A 24076-nucleotide genomic window follows, 5' to 3' on the forward strand; every position below is an offset into this window, starting at 1 on the left:
AATTTGATTCTAGCTATCTCATATAAATGGACTCGTACAGTATTTGTGCTTTTGTAACTGATCATAATAGTTTTTAAATCTTCTTTAAAAAATTAAAATACTGGGGCTGGGAAGGTGGCTCCGTGATCGAGTGCTTGCTTTGCATGCATGAGGCCCTGGGTTCAATTCCTCAGCACCACATAAGCAGAAAAAGCCAGAAGTGGTGCTGGCTCAAGTGATAGAGCACTAGCTTTGAGCAGAAGTGCTGAGGGCCAGCACCCAGGCCCAGAGTTCAGGCCTCACAACTGACAAAAATAAAAATAAAAATAAAATACTTCTGGCTGGGGTAGCATACTTAATGCTCCATACCCCATATCACAAAAAAGTATATTAACTTTAAATTTTAGCCATAAGATACTTTAATCATTAAAAGGTAAACCAACAAAAATATTTTTTTCCTACTTTATAATGTGTCAAGAGGTTTTAAAAAATGTATGATTAGTAGTTTTTATCTTATTGGCAAGGGATAGAAATGAAAAATATCTGAGAACAGGTGCAGTGGGAGAGACAGCTGCAAGAGCCAAACTGAATTGTGAAAGAACACATTCAATCCTCAGCCTCGTTCTTGTAGGAGAAAAGTTGGAGAAGATGGTGTATGCATGCAAAATGTCCTTAGTCAGGATGTGGAGAAGAATTGTGCACCACAGAAATAATGTGTGATGTCATCCTGCACTGACATTGAAAATCCCTTCTTTTAAATGTCATTATACATGGTGAATTTATTTCAAAACACATTTTGAAATATTTTGCACATATAATGTATAGAAAGTAATATAAAGCCTATGTACATTTGATTTCCTTTTTTTGGGGGGGGGGTCGGTTGTGAGAGGTATACTTCAAATGGGCACTGTCCCTGAGCTCTTCAGCTCAAGGCTAGCACTCTGGCTGGACGCTGGTGGCTCACACCTGTAATTCTAGCTACTCAGGAGGTTGAGATCTGAGGATCATGGTTCAAAGCCAGCCCGGGCAGGAAAGGCCATGAGACTCTTATTTCCAATAAACCACTCAGAAAACTGGAAGTAGTGCTGTGGCTCAAGTGGTAGAGTGCTCACCTTGAGCTGAAGAGCTGAGGGACAGCGCCCAGGCCCAGAGTTCAAGCCCCATGACCAACAAAAAAATTTTTTAAAAAGGCTAGCACTCTACCATTTTAGCTACAGCACTTCCAGCTTTTTCTGCTTATGTGGTGCTGAGGAATTGAACCCAGGGCCTCATGCATGCAGGGCAAGCATTCTAACACTCAGATACCTTCCCAGCCCAAAGCCTATGTACATTTGAAAGTCTGGACATTCCACTTGGCTGTCAAATCTTAGCATCTTGCATATTTAAATAAGAGCAGTTTTAAATTTTGATTACTTTTTTTTTTTTTTGTCAGTCATGGGGCTTGAACTCTGGGCCTGGGCTCAAGCCCTGAGCTCTTCAACTAAAAGCTAGAAGCTCTACCACTTCAGCCACAGTGCCACTTCCGGTTTTCTGAGTGGTTTATTGGAAATAAGAGTCTCATGGCCTTTCCTTCCCCTGGCTAGCTTTGAACCCTGATCCTCAGATCTTAGCCTCCTGAATAGCTAGGATCACAGGTATGAGCCACTGGCCCCCAGCCAGTATTTCTTTTTCTTCCCTCTTTTTTTTTGGGGGGGGGGTCCAGTCGTGGGGCCTGAACTCTGGGCCTGGGCACTGTCTCTCAGCTCAAGGCTAGCACTCTACCACTTGAGCCACAGCGCCACTTCCGGCTTTTTTCTTTTTGCTAATGTGGTGCTGAGGAATCGAACCCAGGGCCTCAGGCATGCAAGGCAAGCGCTCTACCACTGAGCCACCTTCCTAGACCCCTTTTTTTTGTTGTTGTCATGGGGCTTGAACTCTGGACCTGGGTGCTGTCCCCTGCTCTTTAGCTCAAGGTGAGCACTCTATCACTTGAACCACAGCTCCACTTCTGGTTTTCTGAGTGGTTTATTGTAGATAAGAGTCTCATAGACTTTCCTGCCTGGACTTTCCTGCCCAGGCTGGCTTTGAACCATGATTCTCAAATCTCAGCCTCCTGAGTATCTAGGATTACATACAGGCATGAGCCACCAGCACCTGGCCCAGCCAGTATTTCTCATATAGCTTATATAGTACAATTACGATAGCAATTACTTCATTTAATATTGAAAAGGGATCTTTTTGAACACGTGTCTTACATATTTATTCCTGATAGATCTTTTGGAAAATATTATAGTGATGATCAGATGTGAAGATTTTAACCACACTTAGATGGTAGAGAGAAATGTTTTGGAAATATTTGGGGGGGGGGGGCGGTTTCCAGTCGTGGGGCCTGAACTCTGGGCCTGGGCGCTGTCCCTCAGCTCTTCAGCTCAACGCTAGCACTCTACCACTTGAGCCACAGCACCACTTCCAGCTTTTTTCTTTTTGCTTATATGGTGCTGAGGAATCGAACCCTGGGCCTCATGCATGCAAGGCAAGCACTCTACCATTGAACCACCTTCCCAGCCCTGTTTTGGAAATTTTGACATCTTAGAATCCTGAAAGCTAAAGCCGGGCGCTGGTGGCTCAAACCTGTAATGCTAGCTACTCAGGAGGCTGAGATCTGAGGATCGAGGTTCAAAGCCAGCTCGGGCAGGAAAGACCATGAGACTCTTTGTCTCCAATAAACCACCAGAAAACCGGAAGTGGCGCTGTAGCTCAAGTGGTAGAGTGCTTGCCTTGAGCTGAAGAGCTGAGGGAGAGCACCCAAGCCCAGAGTTCAAGCCCCACGACCGACAAAAAAAAAGAATCCTGAAAGTTAGAAAATTTAGCTGATAGTGGCTGGGTGTTGGTGACTTATGCCTGTAATCCTAGCTATTCAGATCTGATTCCTCCTCTTCCTCCTCCTCCTCCTCCTTCCTCCTCCTCCTCCTCCTCCTCTTCCTCTTCCTCCTTCTCCTCCTCCTTTTTGGTGGTGATCATGGGGCTTGAACTCTGGGACTAGGCACTGTCCCTCAGGTCAGCTCAAGGCTAACGCTCACTTGAGCTACTGCACCATTTCCAAATCTTTGCTACTTGGAAGGGTATTCCATGCCAGCCTGGGCAGCAAAGTCTTATCTCCAATTAACCACCAAAAAACCAGAGGTGCACTGTGACTCAATGTGGTAGAGTGATAGCCTTGAATGAAAAAGCTCCGGGACAGCCTCTAGGCTCTGAGCTCAAGCCTCATAACTGATTCCCTCCGCCACCTCCAAAAAAAAATAGCTAATAAAATATTTTTGGAGCAGGGTGCTGATGGCTCATGCTGTAATCCTAGCTAAAAGGCTGAGATCTGAGGATTGCAGTTCAAAGCCAGCCTGGGTAGGAAAGTCTGAGAGACTCTTATCTCCAATAAACCACCAGAAAACCAGAAGTGGTGCTGTAGCCCAAGTGGTAGAGCACTAGCCTTGAGATAAAGAGCTGAGGGACAGCGCCCAGGCTCAGAGTTCAAGCCCCATGATGACCTCCCCCCCCAAAAATTAGGAAAAATATTGTGCTGATCCTAGATAGATAGATATTGCTGTTCTTTAGTTTTGATGGTGGCTCGTCCTGGGGTTTGGCTCCAGGCCTCACTGCTATCCCTGAGCTTATTTGCTCAAGACTAGCACTCCATTTGAGCCACCGTTCCATTTCTGGCTTTTTGGAGGTTAATTGGATAAAAGAGTTTGCAGACTTTACTGCCCAGGCTGGCTTTGAACTGTGATTCTGAGATCTCAGCCTCTTCAATAGCTAGCATTACAGGCATGAGCACCAGTGCACAGCTAGAAATTGTGTTTTAGGTTTCATGTATTTGTTATGTGATTGGCTAACTTTGAAATGGGTTAGAAGAGTCTGAAGACTGTTCTACACATGTCCTTTGCGTGCAAGTAGGCTGTTCTGGTTCCTTCTCTGCACTCATTTCTCTGCAGAGCTCCCACCTGGTTGTGAGGTCACTGCTGTGCTGGTGTTAGCTTACATCTCAGCTACATGTTGTTTTCAGTACATTCAATTATTGATGATCTTTGAGACCTCAAGCCTTGTTGTAGTCTCCAGCCTTCTTTTTGTTGTAATGCCAATGGAGAAACAGAAGCCACATTTTGAGAGATGGAATTGGGAATCAATCTTGATATGATGGAAAATTAGAGATGAACTATAGTATTTGACTTGAACGGTATAACGTGGACAATGAATGAATTTAATGATATGATGGGGAATTACAAATGAACTGTGTTATTTGACTTAAACTGTGAAGTAAATGATGAATGGATCTAAAATATGAATGTAACTAAGCTTCCTGTGGATAAGACTTTCTTGGTACCTAACTAGTTAACTTTTGTTATCCTACTACTGTCCTTTCCTGAACCATGTGTTCCCCAACCAAGCTGAGCCATTAACATCCTTTGTGGAATCCCAGGCACTCCCAGCTCTGGCTGGAAGCGAATGATATCCTTGGGTGGGAAGCTCTTACTTAAAATTGGCATGGTCCTTGGTTGGAATCTGAAAAACAGCTTTATGACGCATGATTATACCTCCCTTTCTCCTCCCCATCCCCCGCCCTTGCCAAGTAATGTTTAAAAGGCCAAGAGCTGGGCACCTGTGTCTCACGCATGTAATCCCAGCTACTCAGACGGCTGAGATCTGAGGATCGCTGTTCCAAGCCAGCCCTAGTTTGGACAGACTTTTTCTGAGTACTTTATTGGCCATAAGAGTCTGCATGGCGGACTATTGGCTCAAAAACCAGCAGCCCAGCACAGAGTTTGCACCAAGCTTTTAGAGACAAAAACCACATGCTTAGGTAGAGCCCCAACATAAAAACACGGGAGCAGCTTCCCTGTGGCATATCCTCTAAATGGAGAGCTCTCTAAGCTACCAACTGAGCTAGGCATCTGCACTTCAAAGGATGGCTTGTCTCATCTCTAGGCCTCAAGCTGGGTGGATAGCCCCATCACCTGTTTAGGGGCTCGGGTGGCTGTGAGAACAAGTGAATTACTAAGACCCAGTCTTTCCCTTACTTTATTGTGAGGAATAGCTTTGATTTCTCTTACTTTACAACCTTTCAAGATAATTCTGCAAGGTAGAGGGCAAGTGGAATACCTCACTCTTAGCTGTTTTCTTCCCCTTCTTGGTTAGGAAGTAGTGGGCTTGACATTCATCAGGGGTGTTTTGGGTTCTCCTGCTATGCGCATCATTGTGAGCAGTATATGGGGACAGCACTAAAATTCCAGTAGCCCTTCACAAAGGGCACAAAATCACAGGAGACTCCCCCAGTTGTCACTAAGTTTAGCCCAGAAAGCTTGTGGTGGGTAATCTTTCCTGACAGTGTATACCAGAATTTGTTGGTGACAGGCCTTATTGGCTTCTCTCACAGAAATGGCTGACACATATGATAATACATGTCTATGATCTTGTGAATGAGAGACACTTTTTTTGGTGGTGTTGTAGGACTTGAGCTCTGGGCTTCAGTGTTGTCCCTGAGCTCCTTTTGCTCAAGGCTAGCACTCTACTTTGAGCCCTATCTCCACTTCTGGTTTGGGAGTGGTTAAATTGGAGGCAAGAGTCTGGTCGACTTTCCTGCCTGGGCTAGCTTTGAACCAAAATCCTCAGATCTCAGACTCTTGAGTAGCTAGGATTGTAGGCGTGAGCCACTAGCACCCAGCTTATGATAGACACTTTGGTTCTTGCTAGTCTTTGGGAGAGTGTGTGTGGGGTGTGTGTGTGTGTGTGTGTGTGTGTGTGTGTGTGTGTGTGTGTGTGTGTGTGTGTGTGTGTGTGTGTGTGTGTGTGTGTGTGTGTGTGTGTGTGTGTGTGTGTGTGTGTGTGTGTGTGTGTGTGTGTGTGTGTGTGTGTTGTGGGGGGAGGGTTTTGTTTTGTTTGTTTGTTTTTTGTCATTGTAGGGCTTGACCTCTGGGCCTGGACGCTGCCCCTGAGCTCTTCAAAGACTCAAGGTGCATGTGCTACCGCTTGAGTGGTTTTCTGGTGGTTAATTGGAGATAAAGTCTCACAGACTCTCCTGCCCAGACTGGATTTGAACCACAATTCTCAGATCTCAGCCTCCTGAGTAGCTAGGTTTACAGGCCTGAGTCACTGGTGCCCAGCTATTCACTAGGTATTTTAAGATGTTGTTCTCTGACTCCCCCACTTTTTGTTTCTTATAACTATGTATAAGTTTTTCTCATACTCATGTAGCTAGTAGGTGAAAGTTTTTAAATTAATTTTCTTATTGTTATAAAGATGATAGAGGGGTTATCATTTCATAAGTCAGGTAATGAGTTTAATTCTTTTTGGACACTGTCATCCCTTCTTCTCTCTCAGTTTTTCCTCCCATACCCACCCACAATCTTATTGGTTCTTTTTTTTTTTTTTTTTTTTTGTCGGTCGTGGGGCTTGAACTCTGGGCCTGGGCGTTGTCCCTCAGCTCTTCAGCTCAAGGCGAGCGCTCTACCACTTGAGCTACAGCGCCACTTCCGGTTTTCTGGTGGTTTATTGGAGATAGGCGTCTCACGGTCTTTCTTGCCCGGGCTGGCTTTGAACCACGATCCTCAGATCTCAGCCTCCTGAGTAGCTAGGATTACAGGCGTGAGCCACCAGTGCCCGGCTCTTATTGGTTCTTTATCCCAACATATTTCATTCTAGCATTCTTCCTTTTTCATAAAATATTAATTATCCCAAAAGAATAGTCAATAGCATTTTATCTCACAGCACATACATTCAGCCTGTATTTCAAAAATCTAGAATGTGGAGAGTATTATTTTGGGGGAATGAATCCAATGTAACTACAAATAAATGTTTTCTTAAACTTTTATTTTAGAATAATTTGTTACAGAGAAATTGCAGAAGCAGGGGCTGGGAAAGTAGCTCAGTGGTAGAGTGCTTGCCTTGCATGCATGAGGCCCTGGGTTTGATTCCTCAGCACCACATAAGCAGAAAAAGCTGGAAGTGGCGCTGTGGCTCAAGTGGTAGAGCACTAGCCTTGAGCTGAAGAGCTGAGGGACAGCGCCCAGGCCCAGAGTTCAGGCCCCACAACCGGCCAAAAAAAAAAAAAAAAAAACCACAACAAGAAATTGCAGAAGCAGTACAATTTTTATTTTTATTTTTTTGTAGTCCTTGGGCTTGAACTCAGGACCTGGGCACTGTCCCTGAGCTTCTTTTGCTCAAGGTTAGCATTTTACCACTTGAGCCACAGCACTACCTCTGGCTTTTTTTTTTTTGATGTGGTACTGAGGAATCCAGGGCTTTCATGCATGCTAGGTAAGCAGTCTACCAACTGAGCCACATTCCCAGTCCCACTAGACAAAATTTTGTATCCCTCAGGTAGATTCCTCTCATATTATATCTTACCATATATATTTTTTGGGGGGGTCGGTCATGGGGCTTGAACTCTGGTCCTAGGCTCTGTCCCTCAGTTCTTCAGCTCAAGGCGAGCACTCTACCACTTGAGCTACAGCGCCACTTCTGGTTTTCTGGTGGTTTATTGGAGATAAGAGTCTCATGGTCTTTCCTGCCCGAACTGGCTTTGAACTGTGATCCTCAGATCTCAGCCTCCTGAGTAGCTAGGATTACAAGCGTGAGCCATCAGCGCCCAGCTAAAATCTTACCATATTTTATTTCATGGGTTTTGGGTTTGATTTTTTTTTTTTTTTTTTTTTTTTTTTGTCATGGAGCCTGAACTCTGGGCCTGGTACAGCTCAAGGCTAGCACTCTTATCACTTGAGCCACGGTGCCAAGCTTTTTCTGCTTATGTGGTACTAAGGAATTGATCCCAGGGCCTCATGCGTGCAAGGCAAGCACTCTATCATTGAGCCACCTTCCCAACCCTTGGTTTGATTTTTGAGACAAGCTCTCACTATGAAGCAAGCCTAGGGGCTGGCCTAGAATTTGAAGTCCTTCTGTTTCTACATTCCAAGTTCTGGGATTTCTGGAATGTGCCAATGAACCTGGTGCTGTGTGTGTGTGTGTGTGTGTGTGTGTGTGTGTGTGTGTGTGTGTGTGTGTGTGTGTGTGTGTGTGTGTGTGTGTGTGTGTGTGTGTGTGTGTGTGTGTGTGTGTGTGTGTGTGTGTGTGTGTGTGTGTGTGTGTGTGTTCATACCTCCATGCTGTGTGTGAGTGTGTGTGTGTGTGTATGTATGTGTGTGTGTGTGTGTGTTCATACCTCCACAGCTTTTTGTCATCTAACTGGAGATAAGATTCTTTTGGGTTTATCTGCTTGGGCTGGCTTTGAACTGTGCTCTTCAGATCTGAATAAATAGGATTAAAGGTAGGCTTTAAAAAAATGTTTAATTTGAGGGGCTGGGAAGGTGGCTCAGTGGTAGAGTGCTTGCCTTGCATGCATGAAGCCCTGGGTTCAATTCCTCAGCACCATGTAAGCAGAAAAACCGGAAGTGGCGCTGTGGTTCAAGTGGTAGAGTCCTAGCCTTGAGCTGAAGAGCTGAGGAATAGTGCCCAGGCCCAGAGTTCAGGCCCCATGACTGAAAAAAGACCAAAAAAAAAAGTTAATTTGAGAGTATATTCACAGAGATGATGCCTAAATTCTTCAACATGTATTTCCTGTCAAAGAAAGACTTTCTATTTCATGACCATAATATACACTATAAAGTACATATTACATGTTGAGTGTCTGGTACTACAAACATACAGTGTACATAGTACCATATGGTTAGCTAGAGATTCATCTGATTTGGGGATTTTTTTTTTCCCTTAGAAATAAAAATTAACACTACAGGGCTGGGAAGGTGGCTCAGCAGTAAAGTGCTTGCCTTGCATGCATGAGGCCCTGTGTTCGATTCCTCAACATAAGCAAAAAAAGCTGGAAAGTGGCTCTGTGGTAGAGCGCTAGCCTGGAGATGAAGTGCTGAAGGATAGCGCCCAGGCGCACAGTTCAGGCCCCATGACTGACCGCCCCCTCCCAAAAAAAATTAACACTACAATGGTTTGTTTCATTAGCAGAAGGCATTTTTAGGGTTGATTTGCATTAACAAACATTTTAACTCTTATCTAGACTTTGACAAGCTTGACTTTTCAAGATCAAATTCTGGAGAAGTTTTTTGTTTGATTGTACTTACTTAAATTTGATGTTTCCTTCAGTTCCTTGTGAGTACTAGCAAATTTCCTAGGGTCATAAAGAAGTTTCTCAAGAAATGAGCTCAGGTATCTGAATCCTCCCTTGACTGCTGGTTTTCTTATTGTAGGAGGCCCTCCTGGTACAGTCCAGAGAACTTTTACACGAGGACCTCCCTGAAGGTTTTCTAAGGAACAAAGGTATTTCTCTAAGTTCTTTCCTCCCACCTACTACTGCATATCATTTTAATTCACAAATCCCATTTTATAGTTAGAATATAATGGTTATAGTTACCTGCTTTACTAGATAGACTTAATTATAGAAATTTGTTATATTACCTGTGGGTATACTAGGACACTTGTGTTAGTGGATGATAGTTTAGTTTGCTCTTTTCCCATAAGTATTCTTTATTAACAGTGTGTTGAGCCAGGTGCCAGTGGCTCTTTCCTGTAATCCTAGATACTCAAGAGGCTGATATCTAAGGATTGCAGTTCAAAGCCAGCTGCAGCAGGAAAATCCATGAGACTCTTATTTCTAATTGAGCACCAGAAATCTGTGACACTGTGGCTCAGATTGGTAGAGCATTAGCCTTGAGCAAAAGAGCTCAGGGATAGCACCTAGGCCCTAGTTCAGGCCCTACAACCGACAAAACCCAAAAACAGTGTGTTGAACCCTTAATGCTCATGTGAGATCTTAGTTTTGGGGGGAGGGGCAGTCTCAGAGCTTCCGTCTGAGCACTGACCCTGAACTTTTATTCTCAGTGCTAGTGCTCTACCACTTGAGCTACAGCTCCACTTAAGCTTTTTTGTTTTTGTTGTTGTTGTTGTCAGTTGTGAAGCTGGTCCCTGAGCTCTTTTTGCTCAAGACTAGCACTCTACCACTTTGAGCCATGGTGCCACTTGCGATTTTGTTCAGTTGTGGAGCTTGAACTCTGGTCCTGGGCGCTGTCCCTGAGCTCTTCAGCTCAAGGCAAGTACTCTGCCACTTGAACCACAGCACCACTTCCAGTTTTCTGGGGGTAATTGGAGATAAGAGTCTCACAGACTTTCCTGCGCAGGCTGGCTTTGAACTGTGATCCCCAGATCTCAGCCTCCTGAGTAGCTAGGATTATTGGCACCCAGTAAGACTTTAAATCTGCAGCAAAAAGCCAGAACTGAAGACATGGCTAAAGTTGTAGAGAACCAGATGAGAGGAAAAGTAGATTGAGATTGAGAGACTCTTGAGTTCAAGGCCTGCTACCAGCACCAAAAAAAACCGGAAAGAATAGGGCTGGGAAGGTGGCTCAGTGGTAGAGTGCTTGCCTTGCATGCATGGCCCTGGGTTCGATTCCTCAGCACCATATAAGCAAAAACAAAAAAAGCCAGAGGTGGCGCTGTGGCTCAAGTGGTAGAGCTCCAGCCTTGAGCTGAAGAGCTGAGGAACAGTGCCCAGACCCAGAGTTCAGGCCCCACGACTGGACCCCCCCCCCAAAAAAAAAAAGGAAGAAAAAGAAATACTGGCTGGGGCCCCACGACCAGACCCAAAAAAACAACAACAATACATTGTTTCCATAGACCTTTCACTCAGCTTTAATAATTTTAGTTCAACCTTACAGAAAGGCAGTTTTTGCAGGTAATGGAATCCAAGACTGTTCACCTTACAGATAAGTCTCAGATATAGTTGTATGTATAATTGCTTTTTTCAAAGAATGGTTTTATCAGTGACATATGTAAGTTCAAGTCCTGGAATAGTCATCTAATAATGTATGCTGTTGTATCATGAATCTATTTATTTCACATAAAAACTTCTTTTTTGGGGGGGGATCCGGTCGTGGGGCCTGAACTCTGGGCCTGGGTGCTGTCCCTCAGCTCTTCAGCTCAAGGTTAGGCTCTACCACTTGAGCCACACCGCCACTTCCAGCTTTTTTCTTTTTTGCTTATGTGGTGCTGAGGAATTGAACCCAGGGCCTCATGCATGCAAGGCAAGCGCTCTACCGCTGAGCCATCTTCCCAGCCCGACATAAAAACTTCTTAAAACAAAAAAAACCTCCACTTCTTTTTGTTTTCTGTCATAGAGCTTGAACTCCAGGCCTATATGCTCTTTCTGAGCTTTTTAGCCTAAGCCTAGCACTCTTATTACTCTGAGCCATGGTGCCACTTCTGGTTTTCTGGTGATTAAACGGAAATGAGTCTCATGGACTTTCCTGCATAGGCTGGTTTTGATCCCTGATCCTCAGATCTCAGCCTTCTGAGTGGCTAAGATTACAGACATGAGCCACTGGTACTTGCCTCATATAAAAACTTTTTTTTCCATTTTATAATTATCTTTTTGAGGTTTTTTTTTTGTTATTATTGTTGCCTTTGGATACATGATAAAATTCACAATGATTACATGCTTATTTGGATTTATTTCTCTTGTGTAGAAGGAAATGTACAGAGTACAGCTGAAACTCTGCCTGAGTCCACGGAAGACATACAAGGTATAAAGGTGAATGGGACTAAGATGGAAAAGAATGACAATGTGAGTAATGTTCTCTCAGCTGGGTGCAGTGAATACCAAGAAGTAGACAAAATCATGACCAGTGGTGAAGTTTCAGAAACCAGAAGTTTAGTTTCCCTAAAGGCTTTAACCTTTGTGGACCCTGGATTGGCAGAAGTAACTGCTAATGAAAAAGAATGTGGAGAATTAAAAACTTTTCCATCTTGGTTGTCATTACCAGGGAACAGTGTCATTTCCAACACTGACAATGGAGAGAAAGAGCTGTGTAAATTAAACCCTGTCTGCGAAGCAGATGACAATCGCCAACAGACTCCTGGCCTCCATAATGAAAAACACAGTTCTGCACCTAATACTTCCACAGCTATGGGAAATAGAGATGCTATAAAACCCTTGGAAGAAAGTTCTGTAATTCCACATTTCATACCACTCTTGTCTGTTCCAGAATGCAGAATAGCATCATTAGAAAAATGTGATTTTGAAAGCAACGGTTTGCTGAAAGGATCTGCTAAAAAGACAGATAGTTCTTTTTTTAATGAGGACGATCAAAGCAAAAACTTGGCTTGTATAGAAGGTAAAGAAAAGCCTTTGAATCTTGGGAAAGAAAGGGAAGAAGAACCAGAAAAGAAAACCAGTTCTGGTGGAAAAAAGACTGCTGATATCCCAAAGGAAGATACCTACAATAACTCTTGCATTCAAGGCAGTATCCATACAGAAAGCTCTAGTTCTTTAATGCTCAATTTTCTTACTGAAGCCACAGAAATAATGTTTAAAAAGAATGATTTGAAAATCACTTTAGACTATCAGGGTAACTTGACACACCCTGTGGACCATAGAAAAACCGTTCCTAATGTGAGCCATGTAAGTGAGCACTTGGTAGAAAGCAATTTTTTCTCTTCAGTGCAACTTAGAGAGTCAGAACAGACAACTACTACAAAGCCTAATAAGTTACATGAAAAGATAAATAGTAAAGACTCTAATTCTTTAGTCAACATTCAGAGAAATCTGGAAGGTGAAACTCGGATAAATGAAGCAACATGTAATGATTTTTTGTCTGAAAGAAAATCTTTTGGGAGTGTAGTGCCAGAAGATCAGATAAATGTTACACCTAGCAAGATATCAAAATCTAAGACAGATGCTGCTCAATTACCACTGTTTCCAGAATTTGATTACAGACCTTCAGAAAAGGCTACACGAACCTCACTTGACAGTATGTCACATTTAGATGCACCAGGCATTGCTGGTGAGATGAGTGAACCTTCTTGTGCTAGTGAACTGGTTATGAAAGTAGATTGTGAATGTGTTTTAAATCAACAAGTGTCCCTTAATTCTCAAGACCACATGACATTGCCAACTAGTTCTCTACTAAATATAAACAGAGAGAGGCCTTTGGCAACAGGCAATGATGCCCAACAGAGCCATCACCTTTCTTTAAAGAATGGAGGGGAGGTTATTACTGGTACCCAGACCAGTCCCATGAAGACAAAACTAAAAGACATTTCTCCACAGGGTGACAAAATCTGTGGTGCCTCTTCAGATCCCACCTTTAGCACCAAATCAGGAAGCCTAGAAGGAAAAGAAAAAATGGCTGATTCAGGAACAGAAGATTTACATTTTGGGTTCCTCTCAAGTACAAAAGAAGCAGCTGGCTCTCCTCAGGAGGTCTGTGTCACCAAATGTAAAAACATTCAATCTCAGGATATCTCCATCTGTCACAATGCAAGAGAAAATGTACCAAAAGAAAATTTACTTTCTGCGTGTGCTGTTTCTAAGCCAAGCAAAATCATTCTGAGAGTGAACAACTCTAAAGTAAGAAAATATGAAAATGCATTTCAGCACAGTGATCACTACTCCCAGGGAACAGAAGACTCTGTAAAAAGTAGCACCCAGAAAATGAGCTGTACATCTAAGAAGAGTGAACATACTAGGAGAGAAACTCAAGGCAGCCTTCCAGATGGTAAGAACCATACTAAAGTAGCACATATGTCAGATAATGGAGTGTTGAAGATTGCCACACGTGCTGCCATCAGTCACATCAAATCCAATGAGAGAGGGCTACACAGAAAAGAATCAGATATACCCAATGAAACTGTGTTTTGTAAAGACACTATCTCTGACTGTGCTACACAAGAACTAAACCAATCTGCAAACATTCCAAATCCTGAAACATTATTGAACCAGTCTCCTCCAACAGTTGAAACCCTTGGTCAGAAAGCAGATGAAGTCCTTGGATTCCAGAGTAACCAAAACAGACTAGTTGAATGCAGAAGTAAATGTAAATCAGTTAAGAAGGCACTAGACAGTCACCAGAGAGAGGCCACTGCAGAAGCTAACAGAGACCTAAATTTCAGCAAAAAAGATCTGCTAGTCAGTTCAGATAGGGATAACTCACTGCTTTGTGGTAATCCAAAGAAAGACAATTCCCAAGGAGCCTTTGAAAGTATTTCTGGTTCTGAAGAGTCCATCGATGAAATGATACACACGGTCCATGCTGACTGTGGTGAAAAGCCTGCACAAGGTATGCTGGCTGTGAAAACATCTATTGTGCTTGGTGATGGTGCAAGGGGAGATAGACTGGCATTCCGTGAAACCTCAAGGAATATCTCATCTGAGAGAGGAGCACTGAAGGCTACATTTATAGGACCAGCTGACCAAAACTCAGATCTCCCAAATGTTGCTGCTTCTATAGAGCAGTCTATAGAAATAAAATCATGTGAAGACAAAGTATGTAAATCTTTAGAAGAATGTGAAATTGAAGAATGCCCAGACTCTTCCATACCCCATAAGATGAAGTCTATTGCTGATCATGAACCAAGTGTGAGTATACTAGATAGTATAAGCATGTCTTTAAATCATGCTTACCGTGAACACCATAGTAACATAGGATCTCTAAGAGAGACCCAGGGAATAACTGAAGGATCAAGACCAGAAGTAGATTCTGAGGCTGGCAAGGAAAAACCTTTGGGAATATCCTCAAGAGATTTGATGTCCTTTAAATGCCAAGATGGGAACTCTGACTCTCCACAGAGCCTAGAATCCTTTAAGGCAATGACTTTGTATCTATCTTCTCAAGAAAATTCAGAAATTGATAATACCAGTAGTAAAGAAACTGACCTGAAAAATCCTTTTAAGCAAAAAGATGGTGACGTGCTTCGTGAAAATACAAAAGACTGTGCAGGCCTGCTCGAGATGAAGGAACAAATACCAAGGAATGTAAGTCCTAACAAAAGAGATAGTGCACACATCAGTGTAGAAAAGGATGCTTGCAAAGCTTGTCGTTTTGAGAATTTCACTGATACACATGGAAAAAAACTGAAGAATGGAAAAAGAACTGAAGACCACCAGAGGGTACTGCTGGATCACCTAACTGTTGGGGAAGAATCTGAGGTGATCACTAGCAGAGACGGCCATGGTGATAATAATTTGCCCAGGAATTCTCAGACCTACTTGCAATGCCAAGCCATTCATAATGATTCTGTAAAACAACAGAGTCAGCAGTTTTTGGACTACATATTGCTGAAAGAGGAAAATCTTACACATCAAAAAGGAGCAGCACATATGATACTTGAACAGTATGCATCATCTAATAAGTTTTCAGATGAGGCTCAAGATAAGAACCACCCTCAAGCAGACAAAGATGGGTTCACCATGATAAAAGAAATCACTCAGGCAAAGCTAACCAAGGGCAACACCACTAGACAGCTTCAAAAGTTGGGAAACCCAAAGGAGCAAAGCTTATATCATCAGCCATTGAAGAAGGACATTGAGTTATGCTCGGGTCCTTGCCTTCCTGGTGCCCCCAGGAAACAGCAAGATCCCAGCATTGCTGGATGTGATCAAATACATGGTGCCTTTGTGAATACTTCTGGTCAAAAAAGAATGCTTCCTTTAAAGAAGCAACCCCATCGAACGTGTAAGAGAGTTTCCTATCAGGAGCTGGTCAGTGTGGGGAGAAAAGTGGGTAAAGTCAGAAGTTCTGCCATTGGAAAGAGTTCATCCAATCCCGTCCCCACCAAAGCACACAGACTTCTCAGCTCATGTGCTGTGCCTGTACCCACACAATTGGAACCTGAACCAGTACCTATCAGGAGCTTGCTTAGCCACAAACCAAAGCAGAAGGCTACTCTGTGCCATCCCTTGAGCCTGAGTTTTAGGAAGCCTACCAAAGAATCAGCCTTACTAAATAAGCTATCCATCCTTGCCTCCAAACTAGCCCCACCTGCCAAGTCCCCGATACTCAGATACCATCGGTGTTCCTCTGCACTTCTGCCAGTGGCTAAAAGTTATAAGCGCCTCAGATATAAAAGGCTCCTGGATGGATTTTCATATAACGCAATGCAGCTGAACCCATATATGGCAGCTAACAAATGGGATCAGAGGCCTAACAGCAAACCCTTGGCACTTTATTCTCTTGAAGCCATCAAAATGAGCTTCATAGATTTGAGCAACAAGATGCCATCACTGCTGTTTGGTTCTGAAATCTTCCCAGTTTCCTTTCATGTGAAACCAACCTCTAGTTGCATGATGGAAGCCTTGAGGACTTTTCCTGAGCACTGCGCTCCATCGAGGCTTGCCTCAGGAGAGGCCTCCCAGTGCCTGCCTCAACCTCCCAAGTGGACCTTTTCTTTCTTTTTGTCCCATGCTTGCCCTGGTATGGCTACATTCAGGGAAGACACCAGCCTCCATAGTCAGGCACACACTCAGGCTCCTCCACAGACTCCAGCTCCTCTCCCAGACTATGGAGGCACTGCCATGGTCCAGACCAGAGCAGACTGCTCTGTCTTTGGCCTTCACACGCTTCTTGCACTTTGTTCTCCTGGATGCTACCGAATCTGGACAAAACAACGGAGCTTCTCAAATCACATGCCTACCATGCAGAGGCTCTTCATGACCCAGTTTACACAGGGATTGAAAGGGCTAAGGTCTCCAGCCTCCATAGCAAATAAGGTCTTCTATTCTCTGCCCTACTCGGTGGGCAGAGTGTTGTCCATTTGGAGCCAGCATGGGTCCTCTTCCTGCTCCTTCGAAACCTCTGCTCTTCATCATAGCAAGCGGCAGCTGAGTCTGAACACCACAAACAGGTAAACTCTGTTCCTGTTCTTTGCTTATATCCCATATTTGCTTCCTACCACTGGGGAAGTGTTGGAAATGCAGTGCTGCTTGGAGGCCTCTTTGTGTCTGCATTTGCTGTGCACTTCAGGAAATCTCTGCTAAGAAAATACAGCACTCATTTTTTTTTTCTTGGTCAGTCATGGGGCTTGAACTCTGGGCCTGGCGCTGTCCCTCAGCTCCTCAGCTCAAGGCTAGTGCTCTACCACTTGAGCCACAGCACCACTTCCAGTTTTCTGGTGGTTTATTGGAGATAAGAGTCTCATGGACTTTCCAGCCTGGGCTGACTTTGAACTTGAACCATGATCCTCAGGTCTCAGCCTCCTAAGTAGCTAGGATTACAGGTGTGAGCCACCAGTGATTTTTCTGCCAAATCTATAGTTGTGTTTTGGACCATTATTTATTCTTCCAAGCCATCTCTGTGTAGCATTTGAACTTACTATGCAACCCAGGGTAGCCTCAAAATCATGGTTCTCTTGCTTTAGTCTTTCAGTTGTTGAGACTATAGACAATTCATAGTGGCAATGACTTGCATATTTTTAAATATCTTACAGCAGCACTTAGTATTTGGTGTGCAAAAAACAGAAAATACTTTTTTAGTGAGTGAATGAATTAATGTCAGCATCACCACACCTAGTTTATGAGCTTCTACATTTTTTTTCCTATAAGATGAAGGCTTCAAAACTTGGCATTTACAGCCTGGTGCTGGTGGCCTATGCCTATAATCGTAGCTGCTCAGTAGGCTGAGATCCGAGGATCATGGTTTGATGCCAACCCAAACAGGACAGTTATCTCCAATAAACCGCCAGGAAACTGGAAATGGAGTTGTGGCTCAAAGCCGTAGTATCCTTGTGCAGAAAAGCTCAGGGACAGTGCCCAGGTCCTGAGTTCAAGCCCTACAACTGACACATACACACTCACAAGTAGGCATTTACATACTCCACTTTTAGGATTTATAGGCTTCATACCCCCTATCCTTCACCCCATTTTGGTGCTGGTCCTAGGGCTTGAACTCAGGGCCTGGGTACTGTCCCTGAACTATTTTTTTTTGTTGTTGTTTTTTGTTGTTTTGGTGGGGCCTGAACTCTGGGCCTGGGCGCTGTCCCTCAGCTCTTCAGCTCAAGGTTAGCACTCTGCCACTTGAGCCACTGTGCCACTTCTGGCTTTTTCTGCTTATGAGGTCCTGAGAAATCGAACCCAGGGCTTCATGCATACAAGGCAAGCACTCTACCACTGAGCCACCTTCCCAGCCCATGTCCCTGAACTATTTTGCTCAAAGCTAGCATTCTACCGCTTGAACCACAGCTCCACTTCACACTTTTTCTGAGTAGTTTATTGGAGATAAGCATCACAGATTTTCCTACGGGGCTGGCTTTGAACCAAGATCCTCAGACTCAGCCTCCTGAGTAAGGATTACAAGTGTGAGCCACCAGCGCCCAGTGATTTATAGGCCTTAAAATGAACTGTGTGGGAGTTCCTGTGTTCTGACTACTAAGTGGAAATAATCTCATTAATATCCTTGTACCATCTAATAGAAAAGGTCTGGGGAGCAGCTTCTGTGTGGGCATAGATCCAGGAGGATCTATGTTTGAAGAGAGCATGTTCAAAAAGTTAGAGCAGACCACCGGCAGCTCACGCCTGTAATCCTAGCTACTCAGGAGGCTGAGATCTGAGGATCATGGTTCAAAACCAGCCCGGGCAGAAAAGTCCATGACACTCTTATCTCCAATTAACCACCAGAAAACCGGAAGTGGTGCTGTGGCTCAAGTGGTAGAGTGCTAGCCTTGAACTGAAGAGCTCAGGGACAGTGCCCAGGCCCAGAGTTCAAGCCCCCCACCGACAAAAAAAAAAAAAAAAGTTAGTGAGATTCTTTTCTCCACCAATTTCTGTGTAGTGGTGCATGCCTGTGATCTCAGAAATGTAATAGGTATGGGTAGACAGATTATAGTTGAGGTGGTCTGGTCCTATCTGAAAAATAAAGGTACTTAGAAATGGGTCCACTAGTATAACAACTGCAAAACAAGCCAAAGCCCCAAGTTGAAACAAACAAACAAAAAAAGCCCTAGAGGCTGGGAGTATAGCTTGTAGAAGAGTGGGTATTTAGCATGTGCAAGGCCTTAGGTTCAATTTCTAGCATCAAAAATTTAAAAAGTAACAAGTCCCTACAAAATTACTTTAGTCAGGTACTGGTGGTTTACACCTATAATCCTAGCTACTTAGGAAGCTAAGATCTGAAGATGCAGGTTCAAAGCTAGCCTGGGCAGGAAAGTCCATGAGATTCTTATCTCTAATCAGCCAGCAAAAAAGTCTGAAGTGGAGCTGTGGCTTAAGTGGCAGAGAAGGAGCCTTGATTGAGAAAGCTATAGAGAACATGAGGTCCTGAGTTCAAGACCCACTATATACACACACACACACCACTTTAGATAAATCTTTCTACCTTCTTTTGTACTATTGGGGATTGAACTCTTAGCTTTCAGTGCTCTACCACTTGAATCACAGCTCCAGTTTACTTTTAGTTTGTTTTTTTGATTTCCTGTTAACTTTGCCTGGGCTAACTTTGAACTATGATCCTCCTGTTCCCACCTCCCATGTAGTTGGGATTATAGGCATATACATCATCATTTCTGGGCCTAATATACCTACTTTAATTCTTTTTTTTTCTTTTAATAGTACTTGGGGGTTGGGCTAAGAATGTGTCTTAGTGGTAGAGTACTTGCCTTGCATGCATGAAAGCCCTGGATTCAATTCCTCAGTACCACATAAACAGAAAAGCTAGACGTGGCACTGTGGCTCAAGTTTTAGAGTGCTAGCCTTGAGCAAAAACAAGCTCAGAAACAGTGCCCAGTCCCTAAGTTCAAGCCTTAGGACTAGCAAAAAAAAAAAATAGTACTGGTGGTTGATCTCACAGCCATGTACTTACTTGTTAATCAAGTCCTCGGCAACTTGAGCTATGCCCTCTAGATCCCTACTTTAATTATTTACATAAAATTTTACAACTTTTTGGGACTGGGAAGGTGGCTCAGTGGTAGAGTGCTTGCCTTGCATGCATGAGGCCCTGGGTTCAATTCCTCAGTACCACATAAGCAAAAAGAAAAAAAGCCGGAAGTGACGCTGTGGCTCAAGTGGTAGAGCGCTAGCCTTGAGCTGAAGAGCTGAGGGATAGTGCCCAGGCCCAGAGTTCAGGCCCCACGTCCGGACCCAAAAAAAAAAATTTTTTTTTACAACTTTTTGCCCTTGCTATTGTTTTCTTTAAAAAATTAAACAACAACAGAAAAAGGGAAAGAAAACGCTGATATTCCAAATTACTTGGGAGACACTTGTTTGTGCATTTGGCATAATGACACAGATTTTTCCATTCTGCATCATTAAAAATCTATTGGTTAGCCAGGAAATGGCTCAAGTAGTAGAGTGCTTGCTTAGCATGCCCACAATTTTATATTCAATTCCCAGTACCCAAAATAAAAGCTGGATGCAAGTGGCTCACACTTGTCATCTTAGCTGCTTGGAAGGCTAAGAACTGAAGGATTGGGCTGGGTAGGTGGCTCAATGGTAGAGGGCTTGCCTCACATACATGAGGCCCTGGGTTTGATTCTTCAGCACCACATAAACAGAAAAACTGGAAGTGGCTCTGTGGCTCAAGTGGTAGAGCGCTAGCTTTGAGCTGAAGAGCTGAGAGACGACGGCACCCAGGCCCAGAGTTAAGGCCCTTTAACCGATTTTAAAAAAACAAAAAAACTGAAGGATTGCATTTCAAAACCAGACTAAGTAGAAAAGTCTTTTGAGACTTTTATCTCAAAACACCAGCAAAAATCTGTACTGGAGGTATGGTTCAAGTTGTAGAGAGCCAGCTGTAAGCAAGCCATCCAACAGTGAGAGACTTTTGAGTTCAAAACCCAGAACCAGCAGAGGAGAGAAAAGCAAGCTGCTGGAGAAGCTGAATGTGTACTCCAAAGTAGAACTCTAGAAGGTGATGCAAGAGAATTGTGAGTTCAAGACCAATATGGCCTACATAGGGAATCTTGCCTCAAAGATGTTGTGTAGTTTCCTAGGCATTTGAGCAGAGGGCTGAATAATTAAGGGTTTTAGTAAAATACCACAAAACTCAAACAATTCTGATTGAAATTAAAAGATGAATTATGAGCACTTGTCCTGTAGGTAATAGAAAAATATGTACTTCTTATGATGCAACCATGGAAGTACTCAAGAATAAATCAGTCATTTAAAATGATGGTACACGGGGCTGGGAAGGTAGCTCAGTGGTAGAGTGCTTGCTTTGCATGCCTGAGGCCCTGGGTTCAATTCCTCAGCACCACATAACCAAAAAGAAAAAAGCCAGAAGTGGTGCTGTGGCTCAAGTGGTAGAGCACTAGCCTTGAGCTGAAGAGCTGAGGGACAGCGCCCAGGCCCAGAGTTCAGGCCCCACGACCAGACCAAAAAAAAAAAAAAAATGATGGTACACTGCTTTCTTTTACTGTCCAGTTTGCTGTTTGCCTCTGAATTCTCAGAATTGTTCTCTGCTCTGCTGTGTGTCTATGCTTTAAACTGTGTTGCTTTCTTTCCTTCCCACTGTCCTCAACCCAAGGCCTTATATGTTTATTCCTGAGGTTAGTGTCCTGGGAGTTGTTTCACTCCGAACTTTTTCCCACCTGACTTTTCTCTCTTCCTCTATTTAGCTTTCTATTTTATTTTACTTAAATTTGGGTAGAAGGTGAAAGGGTGGTGTTTGTAGGGACATTTCTTGTTATTGGCTCTAAATCTGCCTTAACTTTGTATGCCTGTACTAAGTTTACTGTCTTTCTAAAGGTACTTAGAAGAGTTTACCCGAAGAATTAGTGGATAGCCCCCAAAATAATTTAACAAAGACTTATTTTTCCATAGGACATCCATTCCCTTCCGTCCCCTTCCTCTCTCATCAAGGTCTTGCTATGTAGCTCAGGCTGGCCTGGAACTCAAAGTCATCCTGCCTCAGCCACCAAAGTGCTGGGATTAGGAGCATGTACCACTGCACCTGCCAGATTTTCTCACCTGAACCTTATTCTCCAGCAGTCTATAATACAGGTTAGATGGGCAGGTTTGTTTGTTTTTTTTTTTAAATACATGCTAAATCTGGGGAGGGGTGGCACATGAAGCTTTTTCTGTTTCTCTCTAATCCTCCACCCTCTTCCTCTACCTCTTTCTTTCTTGGTCTCACTATTTTCACCAGGGCGTAGGCTAAAGTAATCCTCCCACTTCAGCCTCCCAAGAAGTTAGAACTACAGGTGTGTGCCACCCCACCCAGCACACGAGGGCTTGTTTTAAGTCACATCCCAGCTGGTTAGGGAAGTGTGGATTGTATGGTTGTCACACAGATACTTTGTTAATGAAGCATGCACCACATTCTAAAACCAGTAGAATTTCATACTAGTTCTCGCTATGGGGGTGTGCAAAAAATTATCCAATATGACATACAAATTGGGGCTTGAACTTGGTGCCTCATACTCTCACTTGTTTTTGTTTTTGTTTTTGCTTAAAGGCTAGTGTTCTACTGCTTGAGCCATACCTCCACTGCTGATTAATTGAAGAGTCTCATGAACTTTCCTACCTGGACTGCCTTCAAACATTAATCTTCAGCTCTTAGCCTCTTTCCCCCTCCCCCCAGACGTGGGGTCTGGGTGCTGTCCCTGAGTTTTTCAGTTCAGGCAGCACTCTACCACTTGAGCCATAACACCACTTCTGGTTTTCTGGTGGTTAATTGGAGACAAGAGTCTCATAGACTTTCCTGCCTGGGCTTGCTTTGAACCATGATCCTCATATTACAGCCTCCTTAGTAGCTAGGATTACAGGTGTGAGCCCAGCTAGATCTTAGCCTCTTGAGTAGCTAGGATTATAGGCATGAGCCATCAGCACTCAGCTTGTGATATTTATTGATTAATTGATTGATTGTCTGTTGTGGGGCTTGAACTCTGGGCTTGGGCTCTGTCCCTCAGCTCTTCAGCTCAAGGCCAGCGCTCTACCACTTGAGCCACAGTGCCACTTCCAGTTTTCTGGTGGTTTATTGGAGATAAGAGTCTCGTGGACTTTCCTGCCTGGGCTGGCTTTGAATCGTGATCCTCAGATCAGCCTCCTGAGTAGCTAGGATTATAGGCCTGAGCCACTGGTGCCCAGCTTTTTTTTTTTTTTTTTTTTTTTTTGCCGGTCCTCGGGCTCAAATTCAGGGACTGGACACTGTCCCTGAGCTTCTTTTGGTCAAGGCTAGCACTCTACCACTTGAGCCACAGTGCCACTTCTGGCTTTTTCTGTGTATGTGGTACTGAAGAATCAAACCCAGGGCTTCATGCATGCTAGGCAAGCACCCTACCACTAAGTCACATTCCCAGCCATGATTTAGTTTTTAAATGTTTAAATATTTAATGAAATCATGTTCAACAAAGTGATTAAAAGATGTTATATCTAAAGACAATATGTTATTCTGTTCCTCCCTCTCTAAGTTCTTCTCATTTACGTGAGAAAATCAGCTTCCTGTCAGCTTGCTTCTGTTCCAGTGATGGGCACATATCTTTCTTTCTCCTGCTTTTTGTCTTTCCTGGGACTTTTCTTGGTGTCCCACTGTGCTAATTGCTCTTCTGTGCTTTTGCTTCACTTCAGCCACACCGGGTTACCATATGTGCCTCTTCCAGGCGTGGATACCACAACATTCAGTACCATTGGCAATCACGTGAGGTAAGCCTCTGGCAGCTGGTAGCATGTGTGACACAAGGTGCGCCCCTGGCCTCTTATCTCTATAAACCTAGTCTACATCTCTGTGACTCAAGTGTGCTGTCTTTTATTTGTGTGTGTACAAGTGCTGGGGCTTGAGCTCAGGGCGTGGGTGTTGTTCCTGAGCTTTTATTTTGTTTTTGCTTAAGGCTAGCACTCTACCACTTGAGCCACAGGTCTACTTCTGCCTTTTTCTGAATAGTTTATTGGAGATCAGAGTTTTGCTGACTTTTCTGCCTGGGCTGGCTTTGAACCATGATCCTCAGATCTCAGCATCTTGAGTAACTTAAGTTTACAAGCATGAGCCACTAGTGCCCAGCTTTTTCTTTTTTTTGTGTGGTGATGGGGCTTGAACTCAGCCTGGGCACTGTCCCTCAGCTCAAGGCTGGCACTCTACCACTTGGGCCATAGCCACAGTGCCACTTCCAGATTTTTCTGTTTATGTGATGCTGAGGAATCAAACCCAAGGCCTCATGAATGCAAGGCAAGCACTCTACTACTGAGCTACCTTCCCAGCCCCCTCTCCCCCTGTTTTTTAAAAATACCAGTTCGGGGGCTTAAACTCAGGGTCTTGCATTCTTGCTTGGCATTTTAGCTCACAGCTAGCTTTCTACTACTTGAGCCATGCCTCCAGTTCCAGCTTTTTCTAGGTTAACTGGAAATAAGAATTTGGCAATTTGTCAGTCT

General features: G+C 43.7%; 1 protein-coding gene across 4 annotated transcripts in view; it reads left to right on the forward strand.

Moving 5' to 3' along the window:
- Positions 1 to 24076, forward strand: part of Prr14l (proline rich 14 like) — a 55834-nt gene that overhangs the window by 13710 nt on the left and 18048 nt on the right. For 2 of the 4 annotated variants that reach the window (XM_069994472.1, XM_069994475.1), the window contains exons 3-5: positions 9201 to 9270; positions 11472 to 16626; positions 23279 to 23353. In XM_069994472.1, the coding sequence (XP_069850573.1) occupies positions 9201 to 9270; positions 11472 to 16626; positions 23279 to 23353 (5300 nt within the window). The remainder of the gene's footprint in view (positions 1 to 9200; positions 9271 to 11471; positions 16627 to 23278; positions 23354 to 24076) is intronic. The other 2 variants (XM_069994476.1, XM_069994474.1) reach the window with 2 other exon arrangements.

The sequence above is a fragment of the Dipodomys merriami genome, unplaced genomic scaffold (genome assembly GCF_024711535.1).
Source record: "Dipodomys merriami isolate MVZ:Mamm:240054 unplaced genomic scaffold, mDipMer1.0.p SCAF_45, whole genome shotgun sequence".
Taxonomy (NCBI): Eukaryota; Metazoa; Chordata; class Mammalia; order Rodentia; family Heteromyidae; genus Dipodomys; species Dipodomys merriami.